A 12861-nucleotide genomic window follows, 5' to 3' on the forward strand; every position below is an offset into this window, starting at 1 on the left:
ACACATGCTATAAGACCCTACCATTAGGGTACATTCCCAGCCATATAAATTGCTACTTATAGGCAACATGAATAGGCCTTAAGTTATTCTAGATTTCGAAGCTCCAATGATATTTTAAATATTTTAATAATTTACTGTGTTTATTGATGTTTTCCTTAAATAAAGTCTTAGCCACGGATTTCCACAGGGGTCACAACTAAATTAGAGTCATAGAAGTAATGGTATGTATTACACAAAGTAACTACAAGACCACGAAAAATGCTTCCAACTCTGACCCAAATTATCTAGGCTAGGTGTTCTGATGGGTTCTTTAGGTGCGTGTGCGTGTGCGTGTGCGTGTGCGTGTGTGTGTGTCAAGAATGAGGGGGGTGACAGCTGTACTTGGTTCATGCTTGTGCATGCTGGGAATATGCATTTCAAATTTAAAAGCTTTTAAAACTTTTGCTTATTCCATGTTGACAATCTCCTACCATCGGAATTCCTTAAAAGAATGAAAGCTCCTTGCTAATCCTGTGTTGCAGGAGTGTGGTCTGGGACAGTTATTAGCCAGCATTAGAAAACCTGCAGGCTAGTATCACTAGCTGAAATGTAAGATGTTATGTGTCCTTAGTAACCCAAGAGAAGCCCTGGATACTACTTCATCTGTGGTTTAATTAGGATGCAAGTATAAACCCATTCCTAAGAATAGTCAGAATAGTCACACACACACACACACACACACACACACACACACACCTTGGTTCATAAGAACGAGGCTCCCAGTGAGTAAGGCCATGCAGTTGGTGGGCTGATGGTTGTGAAGGTACTGGAACCCCCATCCTCTTCTGTACGAAGTTTCGTACATGTAGCTTGAGGCATTGGCAATCACTTCGAGAAATGTCTCCTGTTGTGTCTTGCTCAGGTAGTTGTATAAGAAGTCATAGGCAGTGGCAAAACCCACCAGGGAGTGGGCAAGCGGGACTTCATCCCAAGGAGCATCTTTTACCAACCTGTAAAGAAAATAATCCACAGCTGAGTGCAGGCCTCATGACTCTCATCAGTCTTCACAAAGGGGACAAATGCAGAGATAAACCAAGAGGGCTAAGGACCCGCAATGGACCTTAGACTCCAGCACAGATCCAGTCTCCTGTGCCGATAACAGAGTTAACACGCCTCTCTCCTCCCAGGTTTCTGGTTACACTGAGACTTTTAGGATGTTTGCTTTTTCTTTAGATTTTCCATTCTTGATGAGAGGTAGATGAAAAACACTCAGGCATATAAAGAACAGAACATGTAATGGTAAGCCCCCCCTTCCTACTTGCTGCTCTTTTGGGTGCCTTGTAAAAACAAATGAACAGGCACATTGATCTCATTTTCCTCAGCTGATTAACATGAAGTATGGTAGCCTACATCATCACAGTCTGGACAGAACTACAAGGTCAACACCATGAAGGGAGGAGTGGCGTTACTGATGAGGCTGACTCAGAGATGAGGAGAAGTGATCTGGTCGCCCTGTCAGAATTTCAATGCTCAGGTCTTCAAAAGGGGTCTTTTCTCTGTTCCATTCACAATTGGATCTCCAACCACAGAATTACGTGTGGCACACAGACAACTCTTAATAAGTGGTTTTGGAAAGAAAGGAAAAATGAAGGGACTGATGTCTGAAACCAGGCCACACTGCTTACAACAATTATGTGGTCTTTATGAAACCAGGCATTTGGCAGGATCTCTGCATTTATAATAATCTCATCATTCCAATTAGCTGTCCTGGTACCACAGCCTGATACTGAAAAGACAAAGTCTGATGTTTCTTATTCATTGGCTCCTATTAAAAAATGATGCACTTCCGTGGCCATTCAGCTTGCCAGCATTGCAATGCTTGGAAAAAACATTCCTGCTTCTAGAAACAAAACAAACCGTAAGGCCATGCCATTGTCAGGGAGAGGGGAACAAGTGACTGGCGAGACTGGCAGGCCACGTGATTTGTGCCCAACTCTGTGTCATCGTACCCTATAATGATGAATCTCATCTATAAATAGCAGTGTCTACACCTAGTCACGACAGCGCTGTTGTCAGTAGCTTGCTAGCTGGTCAAGTCCTTACACACCTGTGTAAACAATTACTCTTGTTACAAGTAGAACATGGGATATAATTCCCAACCTTTATAAAATATTGCAGTGCTAATTTTTCTCATGTTTGCTAGGTCCTGAGCATTCTAGTTTTCTCGGTTCAAGCAGTTTCCCACTCAATAAAGCACGCCCATAAAGTTGACGGCACCGTCATCCCAGCATCATTTTCAAAGCTGGCCTGTGATAGCTGCATGTGTAGGCGTTAATCTAAATCCTTCCCCTATTAGTCTTATCCAGCCTCAGCTACAGAGACCAGCAATAAAACTGTACTTTTATGGTCATAGAAACTAAAAGAATTTTGCTTTCAGCCCATGGATGCAACAAGAAGATATCTCTTATTCAATGTGATCTGGGCAGTAGCTAATCAATTTACTGAAAAGTCTAAGTAAGTGGGGAATTGTTAAGGAAATAAGCAGACATTTATACATTTTCTTTCACCTTATAGCATTTATCAATTTTCTTCTACCTTCCTGATGCTGCGACCTTAAAGCATAGGTTCTCCACCTTCCTAACGCCACAATCTTAGAGCATAGGTTCTCCACTTTCCTAACGTTACAACCTGTGGTAATTCATACTGCCACTAATTTTTTACAGGACTAGCGTAGTTTTAGTGTAGAAACAAATGCAAATACCCATAAATATCTGAAGCGATTACTCAAATCCTTTTCAAGCACACGTCTGTGAAGCTATGTTTTCCTCATGCACATCAGCTGAGAAAGCAGATGAGCAAGGTTTGTAAGAATGTGAATCCAGCACCTCCCCTTTCACAAAGTACTTATTAATTTTTTTCCTGAAAGTCTTTATTTCTATCACTGGAGCTCAAAGGTAGAATGATTTCCTGGCATATGTGAGACCTGGGTTCAAGAAAAAGAAAGGAAGAAAAAGGCACAAGTAACTCTCCAAAATTAACAGCCTAATAAGATCAAATTTTTATTATAATTTTATGTGTAGACAGCTTTGTACTATCATAAATGCTTTCTGAATTACCAATGATGTACATTAGACAGTAGCAGACAATCTATGAAGTTTGTATTGCTTCAGATTTGACAAATTACTTGATTACATAGTGATAAAAAAGAAGTCTGACAATAATGTTGGTGTGTATATTTTCTAGATCTGATTTTAAAATGTCAAAACTACTCAGTTTCAATTTTTCATATAGTTTTCATTGATGTAGATAGTAGACAGAATATAATTATCTGGAAAATACCAATATTTAGTATTTGAAGGCTCACAGAACATATATAGATTTTCCTAGAGTGGTCTAGTTTGGGCTGTTGTAATAAATGGCTTCAACAGCAGAAATGTAACTTCTCAGAGTTGTGCAGGGAAAAGTCTGAGGTCAGTGAGTCGGCATGATGAGGTGTTCCTGGGAGCTCTCACCTTGATGGGTGGATCCTGGACACACACACACACACACACACACACACACACACACACACACACACTGTCTCTTTGTGTTCTCACAAGGTTTTTTCCTGCGCTTCTGAATAGATGAATCAGGTTAAGAGAGAGCACTCAAATGTCAGTTCTCATAAGGGCATTAATCCCAGTATGAGGGGCCCACACAACTAACCTCATCTACATCCAACTACCTCTAACATAGTCACATCTTCAAAACTGTCCACATGAGGGCATGGATCTTTAGCATCAAATTTGGGGGCGGGGCATAATTCAAGTCATAGAAACTGTTTATTTCATTTATATAACTACTATTAATACAAATGCTTAGAATAAAGGAACTTGGGTATTTCAATTATTATGTAGTCAACATAGGTGATAATTTTTGATAGTTAGCTATACATAAATAAATATGGGTTTCCCTTTCCCCACGTCTGTGCCAACATTTGCTGTTAATAGTATTCCTTTTTTCTTTTAAAGGTTTATTTGCACAGGAGAGCTGGCTTAGCAATTAAAAGTACCAGAGGACATATCACTACACTATACCTTCAAGGCAAAAATGATTTTACAGATGTGCTTAAGGACTGTGTGAAGGAAGTTAGTAAAGACTGTCATGTGCATGGGTCCTTAAAGGCAAAGAACCCCTGGCAGTGGTTAGGAGATGGAGCTATGGAGCAGAAGCAGAGAGACATAATAACATATTCACAGTGGAGCAAGAGAATCATGAACAAGGGGTATAAAAGCTACAAAAAATTAATAAGGAAAGAAATCCTGCCCTACAGTAGAGGAACTCAACCCTACTAAAGCCATTTTGAGTTGTATAAAGTTGGAAAATAATACATCGAATGGTTCAGTTGCCAATAGCTTTTGCCTTGTTAAAATATGCATGCCTAGGCCAATGAGTTCTCAGTTAGTCATAATCTGGTTCCAGTGTGTAAATCCATCATGTTTATCTTGTGCATAGCTGTTCTAAAGGGTATTATTTTGTGTATCATATGTCTGTAATGTACATTGAAATATTATGTAAAACATAAGACCTGTGTATGGATGATACAACAAACCACCCAAATGTCAAGCCAATAAAAACACTATGTAAACCATGAATAGTTAAAAGAAATGCAAACACAATATTAAGCTCATTAAGCCTGTAATATACCTATAAAATGAGCTGCACTGCAATTAGAAAGACATAAGAATTGTGTTTAAGACAATGGACCTGTGCAAGAATGTGAGGGAAGACGTGTTTATTGTCTTATGATTTTCTGTAGCCACCTGAGAGAATGACAAGAGAGACCTTCTCCCTCAGAGCCTGCCTAAGGAAGCAATCCTCTGATATACCTTGTCCTCAGAGTCCCACCTCCCAAACTGTGAGAGAATGCATTTCTGCTGTGTACGCAATTCATCTACTCTTAGAGCAGCAACAAACACAACTTAAAGAGTCCAGCACTGCAGCTCTCTAGAACTTGCTCCATTCTTTCTTCATGTGCTGCCTAACATTTGGCTATCACCCTATAGGCTTTAATGTGTGATCCACTAACATAAAAAAAAAAAAATCACAAGACAATCAGAGGCAACAAGACTCAATTCTGCTTACAGCAAAATTATAATCAAACTGATACATCTTTTTCTTCTTAAGGCAAAAATTCTGTATTGGTTATACTTGTATTGCTGTGATAAAATACCCAACAAAAAGCAACTTAGGGGGCTGGAGAGATGGCTCAGAGGTTAAGAGCACTGGCAGCTCTTCCAGAGGTCTTGAGTTCAATTCCCAGGAACCATATAGTGGCTCACAACCATCTATAGTGAGCGGGATCTGGTGTCCTCTTCTGGTGTAAAGGTGTACATGCAGATAGAGCACTTACATAAAATAAATAAATAAACCTTTTTTTAAAAAGCAACTTAGGGGAGGAAGGGATTATTTGAGCACACAATTCCAGGTTATAGTCCATCACTGTGGGGAAGTCAAGGCAGAATATTACAGCTAGTCACGGCGCATCCACAGCCAAGAGCAGAGAAAAATAAATGAACACATACTGCCTTGTACTTAGCTCCATTTCTACACTTACACGGCCAAAGACCCATATCTAGGGAATGGTGCTACACACAAGGAATGGGCTTTTTCAGCTCAATTAAAGTAATCAAGACAATCCCCAGGATATGCCCACAGGCCAATCCAATCTAGACAATCTCTTACTGAGTGCTCCTTCCCAAGTGGTTATAGATTGTGTCACACGGACAGTTAAAACTAACAATCACAAATATAGAACCAAAGTGAAGCACCCCTCATCGTACAAGGATGCAGCAAGCAGAATCTTACCTCCTCAGGACACCCTCTCAGAAATGGCATAGTCATCTGATTCTCCTACTTTAGAAGGATTCATCACAATTCTTCTCTTCCTGTATGATTTTTTTTTTTGACGGTTTTACTAACGTGGTACACAAAAACTTCATAAAATCTAGGCACCTTTTGAGAACAGTGAATGGACTGTGACTGGTTCTATTCTGGGCACCAAGAGAAAGTGATATGCTGAAACACATCCCATTCCATCCTGGAAACCTGAAATGTGCTTATCAATCACAGACTTGGGCCATTTTTTAATGGGGAAAAAAAGATACTTTTCAGTGTATTTGGGGAAGAAGCATTCTAAACCAGAGAATTATGGAATAAATAGACCACTAAGTAAGGGTGAGGCCCCTCACTGGAGATGCTCAGGGAAAGGGATAGTAAAACAAGAAGAATCATGTGTTTATCAAAATGTTAAACGGAGTTTTCAAACTACAGATTATTAAATAAGCATTTAAATTATGACCAGCATGTTTTAATGGAACCCAATGAAATAGAATGGAATGAAATAAAAAAACAGTAAGATTACAAAGCATACCTGTCTTAGTCACTTTCTATTGTTGTGAAGAGACATCATGACCAAAGCAATTTTAAAAAGAAAGCATTTAATTAGGGCTTGTTTACAGTTTCAGCATGGAAGTTCATGGGCCTGGAAGGAGCCCAAGAAAGCAGAGATGCTCAGAACGTCCAGAGCAGAGAGCATGAGGTGCTGAGCGGTGGTACAGATGCAAGCACACCACCTGTGCCCAGCAGCCAACTTATAAAAGAAAGATAGAATTTATCACTCATGTCAAAAACAAGGAGGACATCCCCGGCCTGCAAACTATTCTTTTTTTTTTCTTAGAAGCACTTTACATTTGAAATGAATAATGAAATTATGCTTGTAGCAGCAACTCCCCAGTTTTAAATCTAAAGATACCTAAGATTTAGATCTAGTCATATTGAAAGTGAAAGTTGACCTCTTTGTTGAATGACATCACATTCTCTCATCTTCTCTGACCACATGGCAGGACATCAAAGTAGGCTGTCAAACTAGATAAGCCATGCTTGAAAGTCTCCACATCAACAGTCAACTAAGGTACAATACTTCACATGGTTTTTAAACATTTGACTAATACAAAGCTCAGGGCTCAGTCTCTAGCAAGGAAAACAAACAAACCCCCCAAAACAAAACACAAATACTGTATAAGGGACTAGAGTTAATATATGATCATAGTTACATGTGGGGGTTTTCTTTATTCTCCTCTTTCCCTTTCTCTGGATTTTTCTTGTAATAGTGGATTCACTGCCAGCGAGACTGGAATAAACTAATAAATGCTCGCTACACTGTTCCAAGCTCAAATCACAACTTGTGGCTCATCAAGGACCTTTCCTTTCCCATCTGATACATCCCTTACTCCATCATCCCTCTCGGGGGAGAAAGCATGATGTTTCCTTTGGCCTTTAATGGCAGAAAAGGATCTGAGGGTGCCGACGTGGCTGGGGAGCACACACGGCTGCGGTGCCCACGTGGCTGTGGTGCCCACATAGCTGTGTTGCTGTGGCTACAGTACCTACATGGTTGCAGTGCACACGTGGCTGCAGTGCCTGATTTCTCATTCTTCCAGCTGTTACTCACTAGTGACTTACTGCCGTAGAAGCACTTTAATTAAATCTGACCTTTGAACTTCCTTTCTAAATTCTTTTCACCATCCGCAAAAAAAAATGATGCATATTATATTTAAAGGCACATTTCCTATTTCATGTTTCCTGGTGACAATTCTATGTATGCATGGTGAAACAGCCACACAAACACACACACACACACATATACACAATTGCAACACACATGCTGGCAAATCGACGTACTGAAAATAAAGTCTGAGGAGGTGAACTTGGCAGTGTCTCGAGAGTCCACTGGCACCTTAAAGCTTGGTATATCCAAAGCCTGCTCTCAGAATACTCCAACAGTTTCAAGTATTATATGTTCAGTGATGAGTCCTCTCATTCCTCCAGCATCTGAAAAATAAATTATTTGCCCCCTGTGGGTCCCAGATATAACTATTCATTCTCATCAATGTTAACTTCTTATCACGGGATACCAGGATTTTATCTGAATAAGCTTACAGAGGCCCTAATACTTTCCAGCTTGACCTCTCTCCTACTTCTATATGTGAGCAGAGACTGTACCTAAAACACAGATTGCTACATGAGAAAACACCAGCCAATTCTGTCTCAGAAAGGAAGATTGACTGTGCATCTGCAAGATCAGAACTGAACTGGGTCAAGCCACAGCGTCTAGTGGAGTTTTCCACTGAACCACCGTGGGTGTGGAGTCCGCAACGTTCAGACTGTGAGAAGGTAGGCAGGGCAAAGAGTCCAAGTTCCTTCCACAAAGTGGAAAGAAAATGAAGGGTGCAGACGGAGTTAAAAATGAGCAAATATGGGGCTGAGTGCAGCTCAGAGGTGGAACGCTGGTCTGCAAAACCCTCTTACATCCTCAGCACCTACCCAACTCACACATTCACACCCTAGAAAAGGGGCAGACAAAAGCCGGATGTTGTGGCATGCACCTGCAGTGGCAGTACTTAATGGCTAATGGAGAAGAATCACTCCAGAAGTTCAAGATGAAACTAGAAGATAGTGAGACAGCTCATCCCCACTCCCCCACCGCAAAACAAAGTGTGCAAAGATTTCACCTTCACTGAACTAGCCAGAAGCAGGGTAAGATGACTGTAGAAGGCTCTTGCTCTTGCTCTCTGTCTCTCTGTCTCCCCCCCCCCCCGCCGCCCCATAGAGGGGCTGTGACCAGGATCCCCAGTTCTTGACTTGTATTATAGCTTCCACACATTGTTCCTTTGGCATTCTTTTATTTTGCAGTGAAAATGTCACACGCACACACATCGGATCATGTCATCGTCCTGTTAAACGCTTCAAGGGCCTCACAGTGCTCTTAAGAAGAGTCCCAGCTCCTTCACATGGTGCAGTGGGTCTTTCAGCAGCTGCCTCCGGACTCTAAACCTCACAGCAGACCCCTCCTTCCTGTCGTAAATTTTCAGTTCCTTAAAAGCACCCTTCATTGCTTTCTTGCATTGCCAGGCTGCATCAGCTGCTTTTGCCTGGGACAGTCAAGCATGGTTCTCTCCTTCTGTCACTTGATTTTTGTTCTTGTCCCAGCTAGAAAGTCTTGCCCCATGGCTTCAGGCCTCAGCCAAGCACATCTTGAACTTGGCTGATGATATTGTCATCTGCATCAATACTATTAGTGTCTCTCTTCTGTCAAAACCTAAGAACTCTAGGCAAGACAAATGTGCAACTTGTGCTTATGTTTATGTTCACTGCTTAGCAAAATGCTTAAAATTGAGTGTGTTGGTGATTAACTTACATGAAATAATGTGTTCATTATGAATAAAATTGTCTTTGTCAGCATTTATTTGTAAAAGGATAAACAAACAAGCAAGGGAACAGAGCTCACAGTAACATACAGCTTCGTGTCACACAGTTGTTATGTGGCAGTTTCCCTGGAGAATGCCAACAAGTTTACTCACCCCAGAAAGGGGGTTCACAACAAAGTAATGATTGCACCTATTTCCAAACTGGTGAGCCAATGAGCTGCTGTTGGGGTCAGTAGCAGGAGCACGGATGACTCAAAAGCGGCTGCTGCAGCACAAGAAAGCTCACGCTACCATGGGTGAAGTGATGATTCCCCGGGGCTCTATCTGCAGCTCCACAGTCTTCGGAGCTCTCCACACCTACCCACAGGTCCCCCGAGCTCTCCATACACCCCCACAAGGCCCTGGACACCTCTCCACACAGACACACAGGTCCCCAGAGCTCTCCACACACACCCACAGCCCTGGAGCACTTCACACAGACACACAGGTCCTGGCACTCTGCACACACACACACACACACACACACACAGAGAGAGAGAGAGAGAGAGAGACAGAGACAGAGACACAGAGAGAGAGAGACAGGGAGAGACAGAGAGAGAGAGAGACAGAGAGAGAGAGAGAGAGTCAGTCCCTGGCGCTCTACACAGAGGCCCACAGGCTCTGAAGTTCTCTATGCAGCTCCAGTGTGGACATCTCCGCCTCCACCCACAGCAACTGTTGACTCTGATGCTGCTGGGTAGAGACCTCAAAACTCTTTCAAGTTTTTGTTCTCTGGCACATGCGACCTTTTTAAAACCACCCTGCGGCCTTGGAGCCTTTTGCGGAATATGTTACACTTTGGTCAGTTATTTCAATTGGGAAGAACATACTTTTAGCAAGAGTGTTTCATTAACTCACTGAATCCTCTAAACTACAATATGAGGTAAACATATTATTTAACTTCAACTTATAGAATAGGAACTGATCTGAGAAGCAAGATAATAGGCTCAAGGTGGCAGAGCTTGGACACACACAGGCAGTCTGGTTCTGTAGTCCTAGGCCTTCACTACAATGACGTAGAACCTCCTACTTTGGAACACCCTAACCATTCTTTTCAAAGGCAGGAGGAGGTGGTTTTAAAGCGAACACACCAAAATTTTGCAATGGGAACATATATAAGATGAAGGACTCCAAGGCTCAAGGGTTCTGGGAAGAGAGAACACTGGGAGAAGAGCATCGCAAAGGTTCTCAGGGAACCCGAGACCCTGGGGACCAGGACAGAAAGCAAAACCTGACAGTCCTGCCACCTCTGTTTCTGGGATTCCAGGGGACAGACTAGACCAAAGACTGGTGCTGGCTGGGCCTTCAGAGTGAAAGTGCAGCCAAAATATACACGAGCAGTCACAGTGTGCAAGTCACCAAATTACATTCCCAGCTGCACGAAGCCTCGGGATTCCTGCTCTTGGCAAACTCAATCATCCATTCGGAGCCAAGTCATCCCTTCAGTGTTGCTTAGAGGTGTCTGTGGCAGGTACACTATGTTAGGTCCTCTGGGTCCTCGGTAAGTTGAAAGGCCAATGAGGAAGACTGGCACGTCCACCAAAAGCTATACTTCAGGTGAGACATCCTACAGAGCGTCTGAAGGCACTGTCAGAGTAGAGGCATAGCCCAGAGGTTTCTGGAAAGGAGTTTCTGTGGGACATACCCTCAGGATCAAACAACCAAATGTGTGCTCTAGTTCTTAGTACAAACCAGTGTGCTGAAGTAAAGCAAACACAACAGTCAGGAGAGCTGCAGGAGATGCAGGGCTGGATGCACATCATGAAGGAAGCAGTTAAGTCTAGTCGTGGAGTCTGATAGTCTTGGAAGTAAAGATATGGGTGAGTCTGGCTTTCTGCAAGAAGAAAACTTATTGCTCAGGTCCAAGTCACACTTGAAGATGGCAGTGCAAGCTGTCTCAGGGGAGACAACATGACAGTCACTAAAACAATAAAATTACAAAATGCTTAAACGTCAGAAGAAGACAGAAAAGCTGCACTTTCCAGACGAACCCGTTTTGTGGTGAGGGTAGCAATTCACCTTCATTCAATAACCACAGACCTGACCTCAACAAACTGCATTGAGGAGTCAAGGAAGAACGGTGGGAGGAAGAGGGAAAACAGGCATGGGCAGAGCGCAGCAGGAGATGAGTGGAAGACTGTGAATTTGTAAGCAGCGGCGTGGGCTGTAGTTTGGAGGCCTAACAACAATAAACACCAAGGTATTCACCGAAGATTTAACTGTCTGTCAGCTCTCAACAGGATGATGAAATACCTGACAACATCACCTCATGCCAAGGAAATAATTAGCTCACAGCTTCAGCTTACAGTCAGTCACCGGCCCCACTGTCTTGACCTCTGGTGAGGGAGAACATGATGGTGGAAACTATACGGTGCAGTGTGAGGCTCATGCCCTGGCAGGTGGAAACAGTGAGGAAGGGGCTAGAGCTCCAGGAGAGCCTTCCAGGGCATGCCCCATGAGATTTCCTCCAACTAGCTAGGCTCTACTTCCTGACGTGTTCAGTACTCCCCACAGTGCTAACGCTTGAGGGCCTCCACCATGTGAGCCTTAGTGGTTAGCTCAGATCTAATCTGCAGCACCCATGTGCCGGTGTGACAGCAGGGCCAGGGGCGGGGGCAAGCAGTCATCTGCCATACGGTGATACGGGCAAGTGAGGCAGATTGAGTGGACAGAAGAAACAGATACTGCTATAAAAAGGACATGTAAAAAAGTGAAGTACCGTCTCCCTCCCATCAGCTGACTGCCTACTACGTTCTCCATCTCACCTAGGTACAGTCTGTCACCAGTTTCCCAGGCCCATTCTTCACAAGTTTCTCCTTTTCCACGTAAGTTTCAGGGGACCTCAGAATCACATGGGCAAGTACACAAGTCAGGGAGTCAGCAGCGGAGAGGAGAGCTGGGTCCTATCTTCTGAAGGACGGCCCAAATGCTCAAACAGTCATACTCTGTCTCAGTCTCTCCACACCCTTGGGATCCCAATAGTGGTGTTTGTTCCCCTCCCTGACTAACGTTGCAGTCACTAACAAGCTTCTCTTTTCCTGGTTCACTCACACAGGCTGTCATACACACGTTCTTTCTAGATCACGGGGGTATGTACGCGGGAGACTGTGTACCTTCCTGCTGTTCAAAGCCAGTATATGAAAAGAAAAAGGAAAGGTGGATGAGAGAGGCTATTAAGCATTGTTAAGATGTGCCCCCTTAATCAATAAAGCCTTAGAACTTGAAAAGTTAAAGACCAATTTGAAGATGCCGAAGAGAAAATGAATGACCTGGCTTTTCAAAAGATCTCTTTTTTTTTTAATTTAATTTATTTACTTATTTACTTATTTATTTTTTTGTTGAAAAATTTCCACCTCCTCCCCGCCTCCCATTTCCCTCCCCCTCCTCCCACTCCTCTCCCCTCCCTCCTACTCTTCTCCCCCTCCCCCCACTCCTCTCCCCCTCCTTCCACTCCATTCCCCCTCCCTCTTGCCAAAGATCTCTTATCAAGAGAGTCAATTAACACACCTGTTATCATTATAACAGATCCAATGAGCACACCTGTAGCATTATCAAGAGATTCAATTAACACATATGTGCCATTATCAAGAGAGCC

At 42.9% G+C, this 12861-nt stretch overlaps 1 protein-coding gene across 4 annotated transcripts in view; it reads right to left on the reverse strand.

Moving 5' to 3' along the window:
• Dse (dermatan sulfate epimerase) overlaps positions 1-12861 on the reverse strand; it is a 62390-nt gene that overhangs the window by 9305 nt on the left and 40224 nt on the right. For 3 of the 4 annotated variants that reach the window (XM_057763157.1, XM_057763156.1, XM_057763158.1), the window contains one exon: positions 736-989. In XM_057763157.1, the coding sequence (XP_057619140.1) occupies positions 736-989 (254 nt within the window). Of the gene's footprint in view, positions 1-735; positions 990-12861 lie in introns of those variants that run through there. The other variant, XM_057763159.1, reaches the window with a different exon arrangement.

This window comes from Chionomys nivalis, chromosome 2, assembly GCF_950005125.1.
Source record: "Chionomys nivalis chromosome 2, mChiNiv1.1, whole genome shotgun sequence".
In the NCBI taxonomy this organism is placed as follows: Eukaryota; Metazoa; Chordata; class Mammalia; order Rodentia; family Cricetidae; genus Chionomys; species Chionomys nivalis.